Here is a 23,910-nt window from a genome sequence, read left to right on the forward strand (position 1 = left end):
GTATTAGATAGGGTATGAAATACACAGTAATGGATTATTTACTAAGCTTCACATTGAGAATTTCACCCACCTGCTTTGCAGATTATAGTCATGGTAGTTCCTCTCCCCTGCATACCACTGTTCAGCTTCCCCAGCAAATTATTAGCAAGCTGATCTGGAAGCCTCTTAAATCATTACTATTAAGTTTGGTCCAGTATTATATTAATATAGCGACTGATCTGTGGGATAGCTTTTCTATTTATTTCCTTGAAATAAGAAGTGTTATCTCTCTATCATGTTCTGATTTAGCTCTGACAATATCACATATTTAAATTATATTTTTGTTTCTGCCCTTTATACAAGTATGAGCAAACCAAAGTTTGCATGTGAAGTATCTTCACAACCAGGCCACTTGTATACAGATGTTATTTTTACATCATGTTGATCCAGTATCCCACAATGCATAGGATACTTTGTTTTGGACATTTATAGTTTCATGCATCACTATCTTTCCTATAATGTATTTTGATACTGAGGCAGTTTGATGTGATTCAACAGCCATTATATACAAGTACACTTGAAGAAAATAATATACTTTCTGACCAATTGAAACAGCTTGCTATATCATTCGTGTTTCATGCTGTTAGAAATTGGGAAAGTAAATTGGATGTTTGTTCTGGAGTCCAGCTATAGTTTTGGCCACTTCAAGCTTCCAATGAGCAAATTGGTGGGTATTATACAGCTTTGAAATTCATATTGAAACACCTCAACTTCTGTCTATGTTGTCACTCCTGTGCAGTTTCCTCCAGCTTGAATGAACTTTGGAGTCCATTCAGTCTGTAGCAGCTTAATTCAAAACTTAATTACAACTTAATTACAACATGGTTTTGTGAAGGGTAGATCATGCCTCAGTAATTTGCTCATGTTTTATAACACAGTAACGACTGAACTTGATAAGGGTAATGGGTTTTCAGTGATTCTACTGGACCTTGCCAAGGCCTTTGATAGGATACCACATGGAACTCTAATCAGTAAACTGGAGCAGATGGGGATAGATATAGGGTTGGTGAGATGGATAGGAGGGTGGTTAATGGAGAGATACCAGAGAGGGGTTTATTCAGGAGTGGAGTCCAAAAGATGGCTTGTGACTAGTGGTGTGCCGCAGGGTTCTGTTCTTGGACCACTACTTTTCAATTTGTTCATTAACGATATAGGAAAAGATCTGAGAGGAAGTGTTCACTTAGTTTGCTGATGATGCAAAGTTGGGTAGAGCAACAGTGAGTGCACAGGATGTCAAAATTTTGCAGGATGATTTGGATAGTTTGGAGGACTGGGCTAAGGAAAATGGATGTCAATTTAATGTGCAAAGTGTAAGGTTATGCATTTTGGAATGAAAAGATTAGCAGCAGTATATCACATTGGTGGAACCGTACTCCAGGAGATTGATGAGGCCAGGGATTTGGGAGTGTTGGTGGATAGGGAATTAATGTTTAGGGGGCACATTGCAAAAGTGGCTAAAACAGCTCATCAAATCATTTGGTTACTGAAAAATACTTTAATGAGCAGAGACAAACAAGTTATTGTTCCTCTATATCAAGGAACAATAACTTGTTTGCCCTGATAAGACCCCATCTGGACTACTGTGCCCAGATATGGGTGCCAGGGTTTCTTCTTGATGGGGAGGAGGTGGAGAGGATAGAGATGAGTGACCAAGATGGTGGCAGGTCTGTGGAATGAACATTATGAGAACAGATTGAAGATTTGTGGGTTGCAAAAATTGGTTGATAGGCAGAAAAGGGGTGATATGATTGAGACATTCAAATTACTGAAGGGTTTCTATAAGATTAATCCAGAAGATATTTTTGAGAATAGGGCTGGTGGTGGGAGGACTAGGGGCCATACATGGAAGTTGGGCAAAAATGTGGTTAACAGGGGTGTTAGAGCTAGGTTCTTTACTTGGAGAGTGGTAAATGAGTGGAATAAGCTGCCAGAGTCTGTTGTGGGTGCTATGACCGTGAATGAGTTTAAGGCGAGGTATGATTGATACTGTGTGAAAGACGAATAGTTGTTCTTGACATGATGTTAGTGCCTCCCTCGATGAGTCTGTCAACTCCTTGGAGTTGCCCGTAATAATAATAATAGTAATAACTTAATCACAACATGAAAGGAACAAAATAAATAAGATATTTGTTTGTTTAGCTGCTAGTAGTTTGCTAGTTTTATGAACATTTCAGAGTAACAAGTTTGTCAATATGTAAGCATTAAATAATTAGTTATTAGTGGAAACAGTTTTAAAATTGTAGTGGACAATTTTAAAAATTGAAAAAAGAAAAGTCCTGATTTGGCACCACACATTGTGGATAAAAGGAAGTTTACAAGTATGAAATTGATCTTAAAATGACTGTCTTTAATATTTTTAGTGAATTGATGTAGCCATACTTATTGAGATTTTGGGAATGTTTCATAGTTGCTGCTGATTCCAAAAACTCTCTCTCTCTGACTTTAATAAACTTGGCTAAATGGAGGAAGGGGAAATCCATTGCTGTCCCCTCCAGTTGTTTGTATATTTTTCTTTTCTATGTGATATAACCGGTATGTACTGTATTGATTAATTCAGTTATGCCTGGAAGGAAATGGAACTTGAAAATCAAATCAGGGATCTCTCTTAGTGGTACATTAATAAATAGTGAAGCAATATTAGAGCAACAGAACTAAATATTTTTCATGAATATTATAGTCATGGTAGTACCTCTCCCCTGCATACCACTGTTCAGCTTCCCCAGCAAATTATTAGCAAACTGATCTGGTGGAAGCCTCTTAAATCATTACTATTAACATTGCCCCCAAATATTTGATATAATAGCCATTCTAGCATGCATATTCCGAGTATCAAGTAATAATTGATCTACCACTCAACAGGTCCACACAGTGCAAATTACTTGTGCCTTTAAACACGGGTTGTAACCACATCACTTTATTCCTTTTTTTGGCTTCCTCAGTGGTTAGCTATACCTCCAGTAACTTTAGGGAGGCAAGTCATCATCATTTAGATGATTTTTCGAGGTTGCGAGCTGTTGGAGGCAATTACAGATAAAGGTGGCACATTGCTCTAATGTGTCATAAAGGGTTATCTGGTTATTATGGATGCAGTTTCCGGAGACGAGCTACTTCAACCAGACCAGAGTATTATCCAACTCTATCAACAAGATGGAACCCTCTGATGTCCTGTTGCCAACTTGAGGTGCTGTGACCATAGGTTGAAAAATTTCCACCCAGACTGGACTAAGAAGGCTTAAGTTCAAGATGACTCTATTCAAGGAAACCATTGGTTTACATCTCATTAACCACAAACTACCACAGTGCTCATCATGAAATTTTGTTCTTTAATGAGTACCATATTAGCCTATAAACAGATTCTAGATGTTTGATCTGGGGGGGGGGGGGAGAGAAAGAGGAATGCAAAACTATGCCTCCAACATCAGAGAAAGACACTTACGGTAGAGGCAGTATTCTCAGTAGGGTGGAGTAAGGATTAATGGCCGCACCCTTCCATGTTTTTGATAGGGATATTGTAACTGCAGAGGTACTGAGAACAGATTTTTGAACCCTAAGATGCAGTTGGCCCAGATTTTCTTTTCATTTACAGTGCAATTGTCATAGAGCTCAAGTGGTGGAGGAGTATCTTGAAACTGAAGATATCTAATGAATGCCATAGCTAGCATGCTCACTAGACTTAAATCTGATTGGACATGTATGGAATGCCCTTAGACATCATGCCAAAGAGTGGTCTGGAATTTGTCACAGAATCTTGTAGACACCCTTATATCTAGCATAGTCTATTGCTGTTGGGCCTGCTTAGCCATTAGAGAGGATCATAGACAGTATTGATTTTATGTGACCATATTTTTGAGCTTGAACATTTTGAGTTGACTTCTTTAATGTGATATTTTTGGTAATTCTTATACACTGTGTAATGTCCCTTATACCTCTTTGATATTTCTCACTGTCTTCTCATTTCATTGTTATTCTGTTGTATACTACCATCATACCAAATTTTGTCCTCCATCACAAACTGTACAAGTTACACCACATTTTCAAAATGTTTTGTTGAGCAGTGTATCTAAAATATCTTATTTGTTTCTTTGATTGCTGCAAAATTACAGATGAACTGCTGCCAACTCCTCTTCGGTTTGTCCTCTTTGTGTTGGCCTCAACATCATAAACCACAGAATAAACCATTTTCTGTGATTTATTGTGTGGTTTATTAAGCTGAGATAAACTGCAGTCATGCAATTTATCTCAGCTTTCTGAAGAACGTGTTTATATATATACGCAGTATATATGTTATGCGCAAATTATGAAATCGCACAATCCATTAACTATATAACGTGCTTGTACAGTTCGTGGAATGTGTTCGCACAATTCATGAAATGAGCATTACATTTTCTGCTCATTTCATTAATTGGGTGCATAGTAACAGCAGCGCATGATGTGCGGAAACTCGTGATAAACTGGTGAAGAGTATTATTGTTTGTTGCTGTGTTTTAATAATTTTTTTTGTAATAGTATTAGTCAAGTGTTACAGTAAATTTATACAACATAACACCAGAATTCCTTTCGTCATGTTTAGTAAGGTTAGTTTCTCATTGGCGTGAGTTGCAGGACCCGTGGCTTATATAATATGTGATGATTAGGTTTTAATTACAGTAAATTTGTACAACATTACATCAGAATTCCTTTCGTCGTATTTAGTAAGGTTTGTTTCTCATTGGCATGAGTTGCAGGACCTGCGGCTTACATAATATGTAACGATTCATCACTATTAACTTAATAAAGTGATATTTTAGGATTCCACGAACTGTACAAGTGTGTTATACAGTTCATGGAATGAGCAAAAATGTTGCGCATCCCATGAATTGTGCTATTTCATAATCTGCACATAACATATATAGTTGATAATATATTGATATAATATATATCAATAATATATTAATGATATATTAATATCAGTAATTAATATATCATTACTTTATCATATATTAATATCTGCTCAAAACAATTAAGGAATATTTTGGTTTTCTTGTAAATTATAGTTATAAAAATAATTTACAAATGTAACACATTTATTTTAAAATATTCTTAATATACAATAGTGTAGAACACCCAACTGCATACAAAATCATGTTAAGACTTGTTGAAACGTGTCTTAGCCATATTAGCATGTGTGTGGGGAGTATAAAAGTGTGGTATATCTCATCAATATTCTGCCTTAGAAAAATTCAATAACATGCAAATTTCATTTTTTTAGACTTGTTATGAGCTTGTTGTGCTCACTTCCACAGTGCATAATTATCACTTCAATTGTAAACTTGTGTCACCTACCACCCATTATTTTGTTAAAAATGGCAGAACAACATGATATCCTGGAATCCATTGCTTGGACAGCCATTGGTCGATCAGAAGCTGGACAAATGCGGCAAGTTGTTGCTCAAGCGTGTCATGTATCTCAAAGCTTAATTTCACTACTTTGGAATCGTTTTCTGGAGACGGGAAATGTTTGAAATCATCATGCCATAGGTTTATACCCTCGAAGACCAATGGTTTGCATTCTACTTACTGGAAATCACAAAAGAGTCAGAAGAATTTGGGCACAGGAACACTGCAATTGGACAAATGAGGATTGGGCTCATGTACTTTTTAGTAACAAGTCCAGGTTCAGTCTGTAGCCAGATAACCGACGTATCTTGATATGGCATGAAAGTGGAACAAGAAATAATCCACAGTATGTTCGTGAAAGAACATCCCAACATCAAGGTGGGAGTTTGATGGTATGGGCTGGAATAAGTATAGGTGGCCATACTGATCTCTATTTTATCAGAAACCGTTCCTTAACAGCCCAAAGGTATTGTGATGAGATTTTGGAACCTATAGTTCATCCATGTGTTGCTGCAATTGACAGAATTCATTTTTATGGATGACAATGCTCGTCCACACCGTGCAAATTTGGTACAAGGGTTGTTTGAGGAAGAAGGTATTGAACAAATGGACTGGCCATTCACAAGCTCGAATTTGCTCTTGAATACCTTCAAGAGCTCAAAATTGCTCTCACAGAAGAGTGGGGAAATATCCCACAAGAACTGCTTGATCATCTTATCCGGTCCATGCATTAAGGTTTGGCTGTTAATGGACACCATATGCCCTATTAAAATTAACAAAAGTGTTTTTGGCTATTCTTGTTGTTATTCTTGTTAAAATTATTTCACGCTAAAATACATAATTTGTTAAATTGGTAATAAATATCGATTATTTAAACAATAACTCATCAATTACACCCTATCCATAAGTAAGAAATATTTATTCCATATCCAATAGTTATAATTATTTGCAGAAATTTATAGTTATCTGACAGAAACTAAAATATCCCCTAATTGTTTTGAGCAGTGTATATTAATATATGAATCTGCATTGGTTATCAGTGGATTACATAACTGATTTTGCTTAGAAAAATTCAATATTATGCAAATTTCATTTTTTTAGACTTGTTATGTACAGAAGACTCCACAAACTGCTTCTCTGCCACCTTTGTTAACTTTCACAGGAGTACAAAGGAGAAGATATGCAAGTGATGCAGGTTGGTGGGTTTGTTTGATATTTCACTAACAAATAGTTTTATCAAATTTTTACATAAATACATAGGTTAAAAAATATTCTTTGTAAACATTTTTTTGCTGTTCCTATATTCTACATTTCTTTCTCATTGCTATAACAAGTTGTTTTTCTAGGAAGTATAATAAATCAGTTTGACAAATCATATTCTTGGGTTCATTCTTATTTTACTTAAGCATAATCAAGCAGGTGTTTGCATGTGAAATATCTTTACAACTAGGCCACTTGTATAAAGAGTGCAGTTGATTTACATCGAGTTGCTCTAGTATCCCATAATGCACATCTCTCTCTCTGGCATATATAATGCCATGCATTATGAAAAGAATCAATACTTAGACCAGGTTTGAACCTAACTGCATGGAGCCTCCTTTATGCAGTGGAACTATTTTGTCTCCTTGGGACTTTACCTGAGCCTAGGTTAAAGTTAAACAGTCTAGTGAGGGACAGAAACCAATTCCTTTGCTCATTATCATAATATGTGGACTGTATTTGCATTGATGTTCTTCAAAATCCTGAATATCTTGGATTCCTCTGCTTCTGTTCTTACATTGTCACTGCAATATTTTCACCTGGACCGTTGCAAAGAGGTCACTCACTTCTGTCACTTTGCTACTGTTAGTGCTGATTAAGGTTATCCATCCATAGTCATTTTTCATTTTACTCACCACATAGTAAAGAACACTTTGGGATGTTTTTTTGGTTATTTTTTCTCAGTCTGATTTTGCCTTCCTTAGCTGTGCCTTTTACTGTTTATGAGCTTACTGATAATTTTTCTTCTTATATACTCTCCACATTTTCTTTTCTTTTTTTTTCTTTTGTCACTCTTTGCTTAAAGATACCATTTATTTGCCTGACTCTTCCTGATTAATCTTCCTGACCTTGTGTGTATATTCTGATATTGTTTCTTTCAGACGTCTTCAACCATCTCCTGTGTGGTGCTCACATCCTTCCCTTGCAGCAGTGCCACAGCACTACTTCTGGCTGCCTCCTAAGCTTGTCATAATCACCTTCCCTGTAGTTCCACAGGGAAGGTGATTATGACATACCCCTTCTTTACTGAAAATTCCATACATTTGGCAAACTCTAAGTTACGACTGTATGGTCCCTTTTCCAAGTCAGAGGCCATGTCTAGAGACCTTGACTCTAGACATATCTTTTGATGCTAACATCAGATCCGGAACTCTCAAACCCTGCATCTCTTCCATCTTTCATTTGATGTTGTTTTAAGTAATAGTAGTCATGCCCATTAAAGAATAGTTTGTAGGTGATGACACCTATGATAGAATGGTTAGTTAAACCATGTTTTCTTTGTAATTTTTGTGTGTTTCTTGGCTGGGCAGTGTCGTGTGGGATGAAAAACCTAGGTTTTCAGGAGCAGAGAACTCTGTCACTTGTGTATGAGATCAACTAATTCACCTTTAGTTAAAAAAATCATTGTAAAGGCTCTTCACAGAGCTTTTACAATACCTAGATAGGTTTAAATACCATCTTCCTAGATGGTATTTAAACCTGGGTTTGTCCAAACAAAGGGCATTCTTGCTCAACTGTGAGTTTATCGTGAGTTCTTAAATTTATTTATTCTGTTTTAAAAAAAGGAGGGGAAAAGCAAACCTTATATGGCAATCATGCTTTCTGGTCTCTTGCCAACTGAGTTCCAATCCTATTTCCATCTTTTATGCATTCAGATGGTGCATCATTATCCATGGAAATCCAATTGTCTGGCTTGATACTTTCCTCCAACTCTTCTGTTGATGATGTTGTATATGCTTTCCTTCCATTCCAGACACACGGCAGTCACATATCCCTGCCATGTAATTTTTCACCAGTTTCTAATGTCAAAGGAATTGTTTCCATACTAGTCATGATGGCAGTTCTCTGATTATTCTGAAAGTTTGAGGTAAACTCTTGTTCTGTCATAAGTTCTACCCATGGAACTTGGAAACCTCTTTGCACTAATATGCTATGGATCTACAGTTTTTGGGACCTGATTGTCATTTAAGAAGAAAAAAAATGTAGAAGTTGCTGAGAGATAAACCATACCACTATCTGATGAATGGTAAATTCTATATAACATTTTTTTTGGAAAGAAGAGAAGTGAAATTCTTTTTTTCTTCAAGTAGTGATTAAATGATAAATTATTAGGAGCCTGTGCTCCTGATATGCTCTGTAGCATATTAAAAAAAGTTCAAGAAACCTAAATAAGATTAGGATGAAATACATGTACATATGCATAACATACAGTGGTGTGAATAAATTTAACTCGTTGTTATTATAGGTTTTTAACTAGTGGCTGAACAGTTGGGGAGGATTTGATTAAGAGTATGCATTTTAATGTGTTCCAGTAAGTAATGGTAAATTTATACTATAAAATGTTTCAGAGTTGAATATTTCATTTCAACACTGAAATTAAGAAAATTATTAATTTTAATGGCATTCTTATCACCCTCCATTTTTAAAAAAATATATGTGATTGATGGAAAAGGTCTTACAGCTTGGTGTGGAGGGCATATTCTAAAAACAGAGTTAGTTTGTCATTCACATGTGATGTCATTTTGATTCCATATGGTTACTCCCATACCTTGTTGGGTTTTGAGAATGAAGCATTCTGCTAGAAGAAGTGGTAGGGTAGCAGATGTCCTTTCCACAAAGAGTTAGTTGACCATCACAAACATCCATGTCTCTGGATGTTTGTGATGGTCTTGAATCCACACCCTCTTGGCTGGAGAGGGGATATGCTAACCACTCAGCCAACCAGGCTAGCCTTAAAACAGAGGAAAATAATTTTATTAGGCACAAATTTGCATAATCATGCCAAATAATGGATGCATTATGGGGTAATATACATATAATTATGTTTTAACCTTTTTTTTATACTCATAAATTACAGTTGTCTAATCTACCAATACTGGTTTATATGATATATGATAATTAATTGGGTGACAAGAAAATTTTCAAGACTTCCAACTTTTTTTTTAATAAATAAAACAGTACATTTAAAAGTAATTAAGATCTATGTAATTTTTATTTTGTGAAATATGAAATCAATATCAAATCAAGTAAGTAATCAATTTGATTACTGAGTGATTTTCTTTAGGAGTTGCCATGTGTTTTATATTTACAAAAAAGCCCAGAAAATTCTTTTTTAATTATAGAATTGCATATAATTTTTTTCTTATTAGAAGTGGACCTAGTAGTAATAGGATCAGGACCTGGTGGATATGTTGCATCTATCAAGGCAGCCCAACTTGGTCTTAAGGTAATTTTAATTCTGGAAAGTTTTTTCACTCGATTACAAATATTATAACTTGAATATTCTTGTTTTAATCCTTTAACCAAACCTAGCAAATAAAATTTGTGCATGAAGTATCCTCACAAATAGTCTACTTGTATATAGAGGCTGTTGACCTTCCATTAGTTTCCTCAGTATCCCATTAATGCAAAGCATACTTCCTTTCAGATGTATGAGGCTGAGCAGAAGCAAGGCAGAGCACATGTGTTGTAAAGTGGATGGCAGCCAAGAGACAGATATGGAGCTGGAAAGAAATGTCATAAAGAAGGTTAATGACTTTAGATACTTCAGTTCAACAGTGAAAGAGGATGGAGAGGCTGAGAAGGAAGTGGGATGCAGGATACAAGCTGGATGGAGATGGCCGGAGTGCTGGTTAATCTAAAGGGAAAAATCTACAGGACAGTGGTAAGATCAGCTATGATGTATGCGAGGGAAACTTGTGACACTGGGGAAAAATAATAGTAGGATGGAGGCAGCAGAGATGAGAATGTGTAAGTGAATGTGTGGTGTGACTAGAAAGGATCCTCTGAGAAATAACTATGTAAGGGGAATGGTGAAACTTACGAACTTAGGAGCGAACATACAGGAGGCAAGGTTGAGATGATTTGGTTATGTGACGAGGACAGAGAACGAGTATGTAGGAAGAAAGGTCATGCAGATGGATGTGCAGCAGAAGAGGAAGCAGGGGTGGCCAAAGAAGAGATGGGGGGGAGCTAATATAGGAGGACCTGAGGATGAAGAACTTGGATGTTGAGACAGCCCAAGACAGGAGGATGTGGAGGAGACTCATTAGAAACATCGACCTTACTTAGTGGGATAAGCTGCAAAAGAAGATATTTCCTTTCAGATGTGTATATCGCTATGCCTTATGAGAATGTCCCTATCTAGACCACTTTGACCTTTATTTGACGTCTCATCAGTGGGAGCTAGATCTAGGAAGATACAAAGGTTAAATCAATGTAGAAGTCATATATTTTCTACAAACAAGGAGTAAAATGGTGTATTGTAATATTATTAAAATACTCTAGACAAAAGCTGCATACTTTATTTACTTGTGTTTGGGAAATGGATTAACAAGAACACACTTCAAGTATAATAAGAATTCTATTATAATGTCAATGTCGAATCTGTAAACTTAGTAAATGTTTAAATATTAAAGAATAAGGTTATAATATCATTTGAGGATAGTCAAGTGAAGATGCAGTCAGTTGTATAACATCTTACTTTCTGGTTATATGTCCTAACATATGAAAATAATTACTGTGATGTTCAATATATGCAGTTTTGTGGGTGAACTGAATTGCAGTTTACTGTCATAAAAGTCCAAAAGCAATTGTTGCCCATTAAACTTATGCTGATTATGTGAATATCAAATCTAATATCAAAAAGTCAAAATGAATCATTAAAATGTCTGTTATCTGAAACTTTATCAATATTTAAACACGAACCTTCCCTTTCCTAACATCTGATAATTTGAAAAAAAAAAAAACTAATCCAGCATGGAACTGAGGTAGCTGGAAGTCATTTAACTCACTACTTACAGTTAAATCCTCCTTTCCAATATAGTTCTGTTATTTATCAAGATAATTCAACTTCCAATTATGCCACCATATATCTCTTTTCCCATCAATGTTTTCATGTAATGAGTGCAATTGATACATTCACCCTTGGCATGAAGAAATTGCCTTGCATTGTACTTATCCATGGTGTAATTGTCTTGTGCTTTTTGATCACACAGGTGGGCCTGCCATCAATTGTGGCATGCACTTACTATCGAAACCAAAGCTATGTAGATGTGGGAAACAACCTCCTGTTTTTGGTGTATATAATAAGCAGTAATTAAGATAATTTTTAATGACATTCCTTTTCTTGAAAACATATTTTTTGTTAACTTTACTATATCCAATGGGATTTTTATTCACTTAAATGTTGACACTTCAGAAGATTGGAATGAAACTGCATATATCAAATGAGCCCCCACCCCACCAGTACTTCAAACTTGGTGTGTAGATATGTTGAAAGATTTTTTACTTGTTGCAAATTAAGTTAAACTTAGAAATTCTTGTTATTATCCTTTATTCAAGCGTAAGCAAACATAGTTTGCATGCGCAGTATTGTCATGACTAGGCTACTTTTATGTAGAGGCCAGTGTGACTTCACATCCTTTCAGGTGTGTATAAATCTATTCATTACAGGAAGTGTTATCACCCAGACTGGTTTAGCCTTTGTGGAGGTCTCATGGTCTGGATAGTATCCTTCCCATGATGCATAGAATTATATACATCTGAAAAGATGTGTGCTTTATATTATGGGATACTAAGGCAATTGATGGAAGGTCACATCAGCCTCTCTATGTAAAGTAGTTTAGTTGTGAAGATACTTCACATACTTACACTTGGATAAAGGATAAAACAAGAATATAACTTTTTAGCAAGTTTAAGCATAGACATTTTATTGTGTAGGCAGTAAATACCCTAAAGAAGAAGATATGTTTTCCCAATAACTTTATTCCAGAATAACTGATGAGGAAAATTATCCTAAGAATCTTTGGTTGTCACATTCTTACCTTCTGTTCTTTTCTCTGGAGAAAGAAAAGATTTCTTGTAGTTTCTGGAGTTTTTCTAAGAAAAGTCTTGCTAAACTTTAATATCTTTTTATATTTATTTTTTTTTGCAAACAACAACTTTGGGTAAAAAAAGGTGGCTCAAGATATCATGAAGTTTTATGCAAAATCTACATTTCAAAACTTGTTGATGTGTTTGAGACTTTCATATACTAACATATATGAAATATTATATTAGAGGATTTGGAATTTTCAATCATAAATGAAATAACAAAAAATATCATTTTATAAAAGTAACAATAACTATGTGCTCTGCTCTTCGTACATAACAAGATTTATTTTGATTGCTGGAGGAAAGAAAAATAAGAATAGAAACTATGTCCTTTTATTTAATGCTAGCCGTTAGTATTTACAACCAGTATATTAAATCATTGCAAGTTCAGTGAATTAATTAACATAAATACAACATATATAAAGTTTTCTTCCCAAGAAGCATCCTCCACCCATTACTCAAAGTAAGTTTTTGCTATTTTTTTTAATTTAACAAAAAACTGCAGTTATAGAAAATATGTGCTAGTTGCATATAGGCATTTACCACTTGCAGACAGCTTAGTAATTGCTTTCAGACCTTGATATTGCTACATTTAATAAAATTAGTTTAAAAAAAAACAACAACTATGACTACTGATTGCAATGTTGCATTTGTTTTCTCTTGTTTTTTTATAGATCATAGTCTTTTATAATCATGATATGAAAATTTCGCTAAGTGTAGAAACCTTTCTGCTGGTGCACAATCTTAGAGTATTACTTCTTTCCATTCATGAAGATGCTGTCTGTGATGACCTAGACAAAATATTGATGTAATGATTAGCTTAATAAATTTTGTTAGTTAATTATAATCTCTAGATGTTTGTTTTCTCCTCTAAATATCAATGAATGATAATGCCTGAGCATCCATACCAGATTAGTGAATTCGAGCCTCTAGCTTCATGGGATAGCACAAGATGTATAACTGATGTTTAAAATACATCAGCTATTTTGAACTGAATCTAACACTTTATCATTGGTTATATGCAAATTCAAAAGAGAGGTACATACTGTTGTATGTGCTACTGTTGTAAACATACTCAAAAGAGAGGCACATACTGTTGTATGTGCCTCTCTTTTGAGTATATTTCACATTCATTCTACAGAGGCCATAAATAGCATTATTAAACAGCGTAGCATTTGTTGATAACATCTGATTAGTTTAGACCTAAATAGTGGCATAATGTCCCCCTCCCCCTCCTTCATCTACAATTATCATCATCAAATTCCTGACATGTACCCTCAAGGGGTGTACAGGATATGACAGTACTACATGAAAAATTTACATTATTAATAACTTCTTATCTACAATTTTCCTCCGAATCAGTCTGTTACTTGTCAAGACTCCATCATTATCAGATCTTATATTTCTATCTACCATCGGTACTATCAACATAAGAAGCCTGGATGGCAAAGAAATGGAGCTAGCTGAGGAATTAGATAAGTACCAGATTGATATAATAGGGGTGACTGAAACAAAAAGACAAAAACCGGTGAGCAATAAATACAAAATATTATATTCAGGCAATGACAATCAAGGAAAAGAAGGAGTAGCCATAGTATTGAACACAAAATACGAGGCTATGATTGGAGTAGAGCTACCCATATATAAAAAGGGAAGTAAAACTGAATGTGAGAATTACAGAGGTATTTCCCTACTAAGTGTTCCTGGCAAGATCTATGCAAATATATTTGAGAAACGATTGAGAAGAATTGTGGAAGAAAAGCTGCATGAAGAATAAGCTGGATTCAGACCAAATAGAGGCTTTCAGGATCAGATCTTCACTTTATGACAAATAGTCGAGACAGCATGGGAATATAACAAAGATCTGTATTTAAGTTTTGTCGATTTGGAAAAGGCATATGACAAGGTGCCAAGAGAGACGCTATTCAATATAGTTATATGTTGTCAATGGGACATTATATCAAGCAATACTTAGTCTTTATTTGGGTTGTAAGTCACCAGTTAGAATTGAAAGAGGTAAAGGAAGATGGTTTAATGTTAAATCTAATGTGAGACAAGGATGTACATTAACCCCTCTGTTATTCACTATCTATATGGATCACATTATGAAGTAAAGGGATATTAAACATGATACCAAAATTGGAGATGTTAATGTCAGCTTTTTGCTTCTTCTAAATAAATCTACTACAAGTTTGCACGATTCTCTGACTAAATTGAATAACTGTTGTAATAGATATGGTATGAAGAACAGCAATAAAAAGACAAAGACAATGAAAATAGTCAGAATCATTGAAAATGTCAGCTGTGTTGTGAATGGAGAACCTGTGGAACAAGTAAAACATTTCAGCTACTTAGGCACGATTTTTTGTGAAGATGGTAAATTCAATATAGAAATAGACAACAAAATCAGCAAAGCTGGTATGGTGGGAAGACAATTGAATAAATTCATATGGAATAAGTAAGAAATTAGTCGTAACACTAAATTAGCTGTATACAAGACAGTGTTCAAACCAGTTTTAAAGTATGGATCTGAGAGCTGGGTCAGAAGTAGAATGCTTGACCAGAGACTAGAGACCGCAGATATGAGAGTCCTGAGAAAGATTATAGGCGTGAACAGATAGCATCAATGGCAATATCATATTAAAAACGAGGATATTAGAAAGAACTTGACATTGTCAACATCCAGGAATGCGTTACCAAAGCTAATCTCAGGTGGTATGGTCACGTAAACAGAATGGGCGAAGAAAGATTAGCAAAACAAGTTCTCTGCCAGGTTGGCAGCAAAACGACCAAGAGGAAGACCAAGATATAGGTGCATTGATATGGTACAAAGTGCCTTAGACAATAGAAATATAAGATCTGATAATGTTGGAGTCTTGACAAGTAACAGACTGATTTGGAGGAAAATTGTAGATAGGAAGTTAGTAATGATGTAAATTTTTCATGTAGTACTATCATATCCTGTACACCCCTTGAGGGTACATGGCAGGAATTTGATGATGATGATCTTATATATGGCACTTTGTATCATATCAATCCACCTATATCTTGATCTTCCTCTTGGTCATTTTCTTGCCAACCTGGCAGAGAACACTTGTTTTGCTAATTTTTCCTTGCCGATTCTGTTTAAGTGACCATACCACCTGAGATTAGCTCTGTTAACGCATTCCTGGATGCTGACAACGTCGAGTTCTTTCCTAATATCCTCTTTTTTAATATGATATTGCCATTGATGCCATATGTTCATGCCTCTGATCTTTCTCAGCACTCGCATATCTGTGGTCTCTAGTCTTTGGTCAAGTGTTTTACTCAAGTCAAGTAGTTTTTAAATAAAAAGACTACGTATTGCTTGATATAATGCCCCATTGACACCATATAACTGTAGTGTATTGAATAGATTCTCTCTTTACACCTTGTCGTATGCCTTTTCCAGATCAACAAAACTTAAATACAGATCTTTGTTATACTCCCATGCTTTCTCAACTATTTGTCGTAAAGTAAAGATCTGATCCCGACAGCTTCTATTTGGCCTGAATCCAGCTTGTTCTGCACCAAGCTTTTCTTCCACAATTCTTCTCAATCGTTTCTCAAGTATACTTGCATAGATCTTGCCAGGCCAGGAACACTCATTATGGAAATGCATCTGTAATTCTCACATTAGTTTTATTTCCCTTTTTATATATGGGTACTATGATAGCTCTACTCCAATCATCGGAAATTCGTCCCTCTGTCCAGGCTTTCTGAATTATGCAGTGCAGCCACTGTAAGATTCTTATACCACCATACTTCAGCATTTCTGGTCGAATATCATCTACTCCTGCTGCCTCTCCACATTTCAAGCCTTTGATGGCTTTTTCTACTTCAAGTATGGATATGTATTCCTGACTGCATGCCTGGTCATTGTTTTTTACCACTGTGGTATCACTGCTTGTTTCATTTAGCAATTTCTCGAAGTAATTACTCCATACTTCAAGGATATCTTTTTCTCCCGTTTTCATGTCACCTTTATCATATCTAACTCCTTTTACAGCACTCTTTCCTCCATTTTTAAGCTTCTTCAACAACCTCCAGAATATCTTACCACCTTCTTGATATTTATTTTCTATGTGCTTGCCAAAGTCCTCCCATGACTTTTGTTTAGCTAGTTTTACACAGTATTTAGCTTTCTTACATTTGTCTCTGTATTCTCTAAGAGCTCAAGCTGACCTCTTCTCCCCATGTGAATTTGTGCACATTTTTATATTGGAACATGGTGTTAGTAATAACGAGTCTATGTCCTGAGCAGAAATCCAACAGGTATTTCCCATTATTATTAGCTTTGCTCTTTTCTCCAAATTTTCCCAAAATATTTTTGTACGCCTGTCAATCACTTCCTGCTCTGATGTTTCGATCTCCAACAAGGACCAACTTTTCCTTTTTTATTGTGTCAGTTGCTTTTTCTAAAGCCTCTAAAAATTCCTCCACTTCTACTTTAGTAGAGCCTTCTGTGGGACCATAGGCACAAATAAGTCTCATTGTCCAGTTTCCCATTCTCATATTTGCCCACATTACTCTACTTGAGACTGCCTGCCATTCAAGAAGATTAGCCTTGTATTTAGTGTTGAATACTATGACTACCCCTTCTTTTCCTTGATTGTCATTGCCTGATTATAACATTTTGTATTTATTGCTCAGAAAGATCTCACCAGTTTTTGTCTTTTATTTGTTTCAGTCACCTCTATTATGTTGATCTGGTACTTATCTAATTCCTCAGCTAACTCCATTTCTTTGCCATTCATGCTTCTTATGTTGATTGTACAGATCTTTAACCGTGGTGATGTTGAGTTGGGGTGTGCCTTCAAAGTTGTTCCAGTAGCTGACTTTTCGCTGTTCGCTCTGGTTCCCTGGCGAAAACAACGGGGGGGATGCTTGTTTAACTGGGCGACACCCCAGCCGGCATGAAATTTTGTTATCTTGTACCATCATTTTGTAAATTGGTTTAAGCCAATAGGAATACAATTTGGTCAGCTTAATCCCAAATTGCCAGCCCATCCTCGTTCATTCAGTATCCAGGTAGATACCCAACAGGGTGCACCACGAGAAGGTGAGGATTGGACATTAGGTCAGAAGTCCTGTTCGGTTCTCTGCATTCCTTTAAAGGCTATGTGGAGGTCTCCTCTCAGTTATGCAGCTTTGACTCCTCATCTTTCGAATAGAATCATTCTGATTTTGATTGTTTCAGTGCACTAAGAATGTGGAGATTTCTTTAAATAAATGTTCATATTTAATCATATTTAAAATGACTCCTGTGGATTAAGCATACATCCCTTATCACAGAACATGGAATCCAAAGGGTTCTATGTTATGTGTCAATTCTGTGTTAAGCAGGATTGAACTAAAATTTTAGCCTAAGTATTGGTGTTCTTGAGGTCTCCTCTACATTGGTGTTCTTGAGGTCTCCAACATACTAAAGATGCATTGCAAGGCACTTGGTAAACACCCAACCAAGAAAATGTTTGGTGATCCCACCAAAATATGTACACTGTTTCTTTATAGCATTTTTGCAGTTGATGACTTTGTCCAATAAAGAAGTTAGTTTTTTTAATTTGGATTTTTTGTCATATTGTGGTCAATTTCTTTTTTTCTTCTAGAAGATCTAAATCACCAATCTTCTAGATCTAAAAAAGACAGGCTAGGTGCATTGTGCCATGTGACTTGTTACACGGTACAGTGCTCCTTGCCTGTGTGGAGTGTTTCTTGACTTCTCTCCAAGCAGGATATATATGGGTGCTAATGGATTTTACGAAAGGGAATGGATGTGAGTTTTTGGATGTGTGGAGTGAGTTTGAGGGAAGATTATGTTTGTATAAGAGGGACAGCCTACACTTGAATGCATGTGGTATTGGGAGTCTTGAAACACTAATAACTAGTATGAGATTGAACACAGAGAGTCAGGGAAACTAAATTATAATGGGAGGAATGGTGAGAATATGAGTGTAAGAGCGACAGTGTCATAGAATTGTCCTAATGACAGGAATGGGCGTTATCATTGAAATAATTACGAGGAGAGAACAATTTCAACATTGTGTTTGTCTGGTTCGGACCCATCAAACACGTGCAGAGATGTTCTATGTGTATAAGGCACAAGAGATGAATAGAGATCTGCAAGTTGTCCACCTGTGTCATGTAGACTGCAGACATGAGTTTACAAAACAACATGCAGGTATCATATTATGTCTACATACGAATGCTAAAGTTTATCGCCTTGGTCAATATGTTGGGACCTCAGATTGTAGGTATTAGTGATGTTACATGTATTTTTTATGTATTCTTTGGTATTACCTGATGTATATGTGCATGTGAGGTATCTGAATTTGTGTTCTGTAATTATCCTTAAATTGTACTTTAGTTGTAATGGAAACACTACTTATACCTCTCCTTGTATGCCTATTCAGTGCTTAATCTCCTTTGTACTCTGTGGCCGTCACTTAGATTGATCATGTGTGTGAATTAGATTAACATTTGTAATCAGATATTTGTAACAATTCCCTTGTTACAAATATCTGGAGTTACCTCCTTGTTAGGTTCTGGAAAATTTATGGAAAATATATTGCTGCGCCATCCAGAACCCTTAGATTTGAAAAGCTTCTTAACCAAGGAGCTAATTCTCAGACAGACACACGATTAATCGTTCTATTAAAATATTTAGTTCAAATTAGCTAAATTTCATGTGCCAATTCTAGTTTGCAGTCGTGGTCTCCGTTAAACAATTAAATTCCACTCGGGTTCTAATTAATAAGTGGTGCATTGGGTTCATTTATCAGGCAACTAGTTAGGTAAAATTACAAAGGTTCATTTATTAAACTCATGCAATACACTTTCACCAAATATTCACTCAGCTAAGATAATCACTTTCTTAAGTCACAGAACTTAATATAACAAAATATAATTTATATAGTGGAATCTTGTCATAAGACAATACTATCAAATCAATTGATTGTCGTTTTGTATTCTTTGATCTACAATTCCTTCTAGGCATTAATTCAATTAGCTTCGTGTACAATTATACTATAACATACTAAACATGATCGACATTTACAATACATTAGACTATGCTCCTGGAGCTGTAACACTTTGCTATTAGACTAAATACTAAAGTCCTGCCTCTTGCATAATATGAGCCTTACTAAAGAATGTTCCTGTTCACTATTATACAATAATTCTTTCTTCCACAACAAAAGAGGCTAAGGTTTGTACATTACCAGATCTTTAAGACTTCTTCAGGTTTGTTCCTCAATCTTCAATTTCTTTTACAGCTTACTTATTCTTTATCCCGACGGTCGTCTCACCTAGGCCTGGTTTGGAGCTCGCTATCATGACTTATCCTTGCCGATGTGGAAGAAAAACAGCTCTGCTTAAGTTGGTCCACGTCGTCTAGCATGACGGTCAGCTTGCGTAGATTTCCTCCGTATGCTGACGAAAATCCCACACCTGGCTCGCTACTTGGCCACTTATCTCCATCAAGACATCGTTCCGTTGGCCGGGTTCACCTACACATCTCCAGGAACAACTCGAGCTGGAGCCCTCGAGTGATGGGCGCTGATGCTGAACAGAAGAGTACGAGGAAAACTGGAATCCAAGAGAAAAAAGTAGTCGAACTGGGGGAGCCAAGCCTTTTTATATTGCACCTTTAGCGGCACCCCTTCTGCGTCACACCTTTTTGCCCATCACCATTCTTCTGCACGCAGTTCCATTCTTCTCTGGTGGACTTGGGGTTCCATCACTTAGATGGCTGATCCGACGCCTGCGGCTGTCCAGAATCGCAAAGTTAGAACTATCTTCTTTCCCCTATCTGCAGAGAGGCTTTCTATAGCCGTTGATACAAGAAGACTTTAGCCGGGCTAAAGGCTGGTCCCATTATCAGGGTACCTTAATTGAGTCAGCACCTGCAGACCACAAGAGGTGAGCATCTCTGCTGCACTGTTCTGTAGATGGTGCTTCTTTAAAAGAGTCATATCTGGTGCCTCCCCAGCATGATTGGGTAAGGGATGGCACCAGACTCCTCCCTGGGTTCGAGTATATTCACCTTTTTAGGACGAGGATCAGTGCCCTGCCCACTCGAGCCCGCACAGCTCGATGGAGTAGTGACGACTCATACTGTAGGGCTGGCTGCTACTATATACAGATATGCTGCTACATACAGCTATATAGCCCAGTGTTGCTTCCACACCCATGGGGTCCGCATGCAAAGGCATGATGCTATGGTCTCCAGTCTGAACAACTGCGTTGGAACTACATTATTGGACCTCTGCAAGTTTGCATAAGCCAGACTTAGTGATTAAAAGAGATGGTGACGTTTGGGTTGTTGATGCCCAGATGGTGGGAACAGGGTGCCCACTAGCCTATAGCCATAATAATAAAGTAAATTATTATAAAAATAACCAAGATCTTGTTAGTAAGATATAGGAGGAATATGGGGCAACCCTGGGGTTTACCAGGAGTTGCCCCATATTCTTTACACCATCTCTTTACATGGCGTATGGAGTGCAGGTAGTTATATGAACTTAAAACAGTTTGGACTTATGCAGAAGGATATAAAAGTTCTTTCCTTAAGGGCCCTACAGGGCACACTTGTGGCATGGCGTTGCCATCAGCGAATGACTATAATGATAACTAGAACAAGCATAGAGTAAAACACTTGTAAAGGCTTAGGCCTATATATCAAGTCTGGACAAGATGTCTGGATGTGATGTAAGGGTAGTACTGCCCATAACCAGTACAAAGATTAATAAATTAAAAAAAAAAAATAACTAGTGGTGTACCATAAGGAACAGCCCTTGGTCCACTGTTATTCAATCTACTCATTGATGATATTGGAAAAGACTTCACAGGCAACATACAGCTATTTGCTAATGATGCAAAGATAGGCAGGGTAATCAGGAATGCTGCTAATATGCAGTACTTGCAGAATGATTTGAATAGACTGGAATTGTGGGCATGGGAAAACGGATGTCAGTTCAATGTCAGTAAATTTAAAGTCATGTACTTTGGCATGATTAGATATCCAATGTTGTGTTATGTTGATGAGATTATGTTAGAAGAAACTGATCATGCTAGGGATCTTGGAATGTTAGTAGATAGCAAGTGGCCATGTAGCAAACATTGCAAATATAACTCGAGATAATTGCAATGCTGAAATGAACTTTGATGTATAAAAAGATAACATTGTCATTTTGCTGCTTTACGAGGCCTTGATAAGATCTCACTTGGACTATTGTGTGCAGGTTTGGTCTCTTGGTTTCCATTGTGATTCTGATACAATGAAAAGAATGCAAAGGAGAGTGTTAAAAATGATATCAGGATTGTGGAATAGTAATTATGAAGACAGATTGAGAATTTGTAGCTTGCAGACAATAGCAAACAGGAGAAAGAGGTTTGAGATGAAATATGATTGATACATATAAACTTCTGAAAGGTCATACAGGATTTCAGTTGATGGAATTTTTCATTTTATGGAGGCTGGGGAAAGGACAAGTTGTCATCATTGGAAGCTGAGAATGGATCAGGGCTAGATTTTTCTCTCATAGTGTTCATGATTGGAATGGATTGCTATTTGATGTGGTATGTGCAAGCAGCTATCAGACTTATTCTTGAATTCATTCTTGAACGAATTCAAGAATAAGTCTGATAGCTGGTGCATGTAGTATGTAACCTCCCTTGATGAGTCCCTGATTCATAATAATATGTATGTATGTGCAGTAGCTCTGAGTAGTCCCCTTATCCTCAGGTTCACTTTCTGCCGTTGCAGTTACCAGAGGTCAACCCTGGTCTGAAAATATTAAATGGAAAATTCCAGAAATAAACATTTAATGAGTTTTAAATTGTGCACTGTTCTGAGTAGCGTGATGAGATCTTGTGCCGTCTCACCTGGGACATGAATCATCCCTTTGTCCAGCTTATTTACACTGTACTGTATACATTATCCACTTGTTAGTCACTTAGTAGCTGTCCAAAAATATTAAATGGAAGATTCCAGAAATAAACAATTCATAAGTTTTAAATTGCGTGCTATTCTGGGCAGTTCACGGTTATCAGATTGACTGTCGTGGTATTTCAGTGCATGTGTTCAAGTAACCTCATTTTACTTAATATTGGCCCCAAAGCACAAGAATAATGATGCTGGTAATTTGGATATGCCAAAAAAAGATGTAAAGTGCTTCCTTTAAGTAAAAAAGTGAAAGTTCGTGACTTCATAAGGAAAGAAAAAAAAATTATATTCTGAGGTTGCTAAGATTCCATTCACATAACTTTTATCACAGTATGTTGTTATAATTGTTCTATTTTATTATTATTTATTTTGTTAAACTCTTACTGTGTGTAATTTATAAATTAAACTTTATCATAGGTATGTATGTATATGATAAACATAGTATATAGAGGGTTCAGTACTATCTGCGGTTTTAGGTATCCAAACTGGGGGTCTTGGAACATATCCCATGTAGATAAGGGAGGACTACTATATTATTATTATTATTATTGTTCCGGGAAACTCCAAGGAGTCGACAGACTCATCGAGGGAGGCCCTAACATCACGTCTGGAACAACTATTCAACATTCACACAGTATCTATCATATCTTGCCTTGAACTCATTCACGGTCGTAGCACCCACAACAGACTCTGGAAGCTTATTCCACTCATTCACCACTCTCCAAGTAAAGAACCTAGCTCTAACACCCTTATCAACCACGCTCTTGCCCAGCTTCCATGCATGGCCCCTAGTCCTCCCACCACCAGTCGTATTTTCAAAAATATCTTCTGGATCAATCTTATAAAAACCCTTCAGTAATTTGAATGTCTCAATCATATCACCCCTCCTTCGCCTATCGTCCAATTTCTGCAACCTACAAATCTTTAACCTATTCTCATAAGGTTCATTCCACAGACCTGCTATCATCTTGGTCACTCGTCTCTGGACCCTCTCCACTTCCTCCCCATCACGAAGAAACCCTGGTGCCCATAACTGGGCACAGAAGTCCAGATGGGGTTCTTATCAAGGCTCGATACAGAGGAACAACAACTTGTTTGTCTCTGCATGTTAAAGTATTTTTCAGAAGCCAAGTGATTTGGTGAGCTGTTTTAGTCACTTTTGCAATGTGCCCCCTAAACTTCAACTCCCTATCCACCAGCACTCCCAAATCCCTGGCCTCATCAATCTCCTGGAGTACGGTTCCACCAATGCGATATACTGCTGCTATTCTTTTCACCCCAAAGTGCATAACCTTACACTTTGCCACATTAAACTGACATCCATTTTTCCTAGCCCAGTCCTCCAAACTATCCAAATTATCCTGTAAAATTTTGACATCCTGTGAACTCACAAT

General features: G+C 36.5%; 1 protein-coding gene across 1 annotated transcript in view; it reads left to right on the forward strand.

Moving 5' to 3' along the window:
• The window catches only part of LOC150100645 (dihydrolipoyl dehydrogenase, mitochondrial), a 233,655-nt gene that overhangs the window by 31,805 nt on the left and 177,940 nt on the right, over positions 1-23,910 (forward strand). Inside the window, exons 2-3 of the mRNA XM_090402080.1 lie at positions 6,517-6,610; positions 9,825-9,901. Of these exons, the coding sequence (XP_090258206.1) occupies positions 6,517-6,610; positions 9,825-9,901 (171 nt within the window). The remainder of the gene's footprint in view (positions 1-6,516; positions 6,611-9,824; positions 9,902-23,910) is intronic.

This window comes from Typopeltis vanoorti, chromosome 12 (assembly GCF_054136105.1).
Source record: "Typopeltis vanoorti isolate ZY-2024b chromosome 12, IOZ_Tvanoo_1.0, whole genome shotgun sequence".
Taxonomy (NCBI): domain Eukaryota; kingdom Metazoa; phylum Arthropoda; class Arachnida; order Uropygi; family Thelyphonidae; genus Typopeltis; species Typopeltis vanoorti.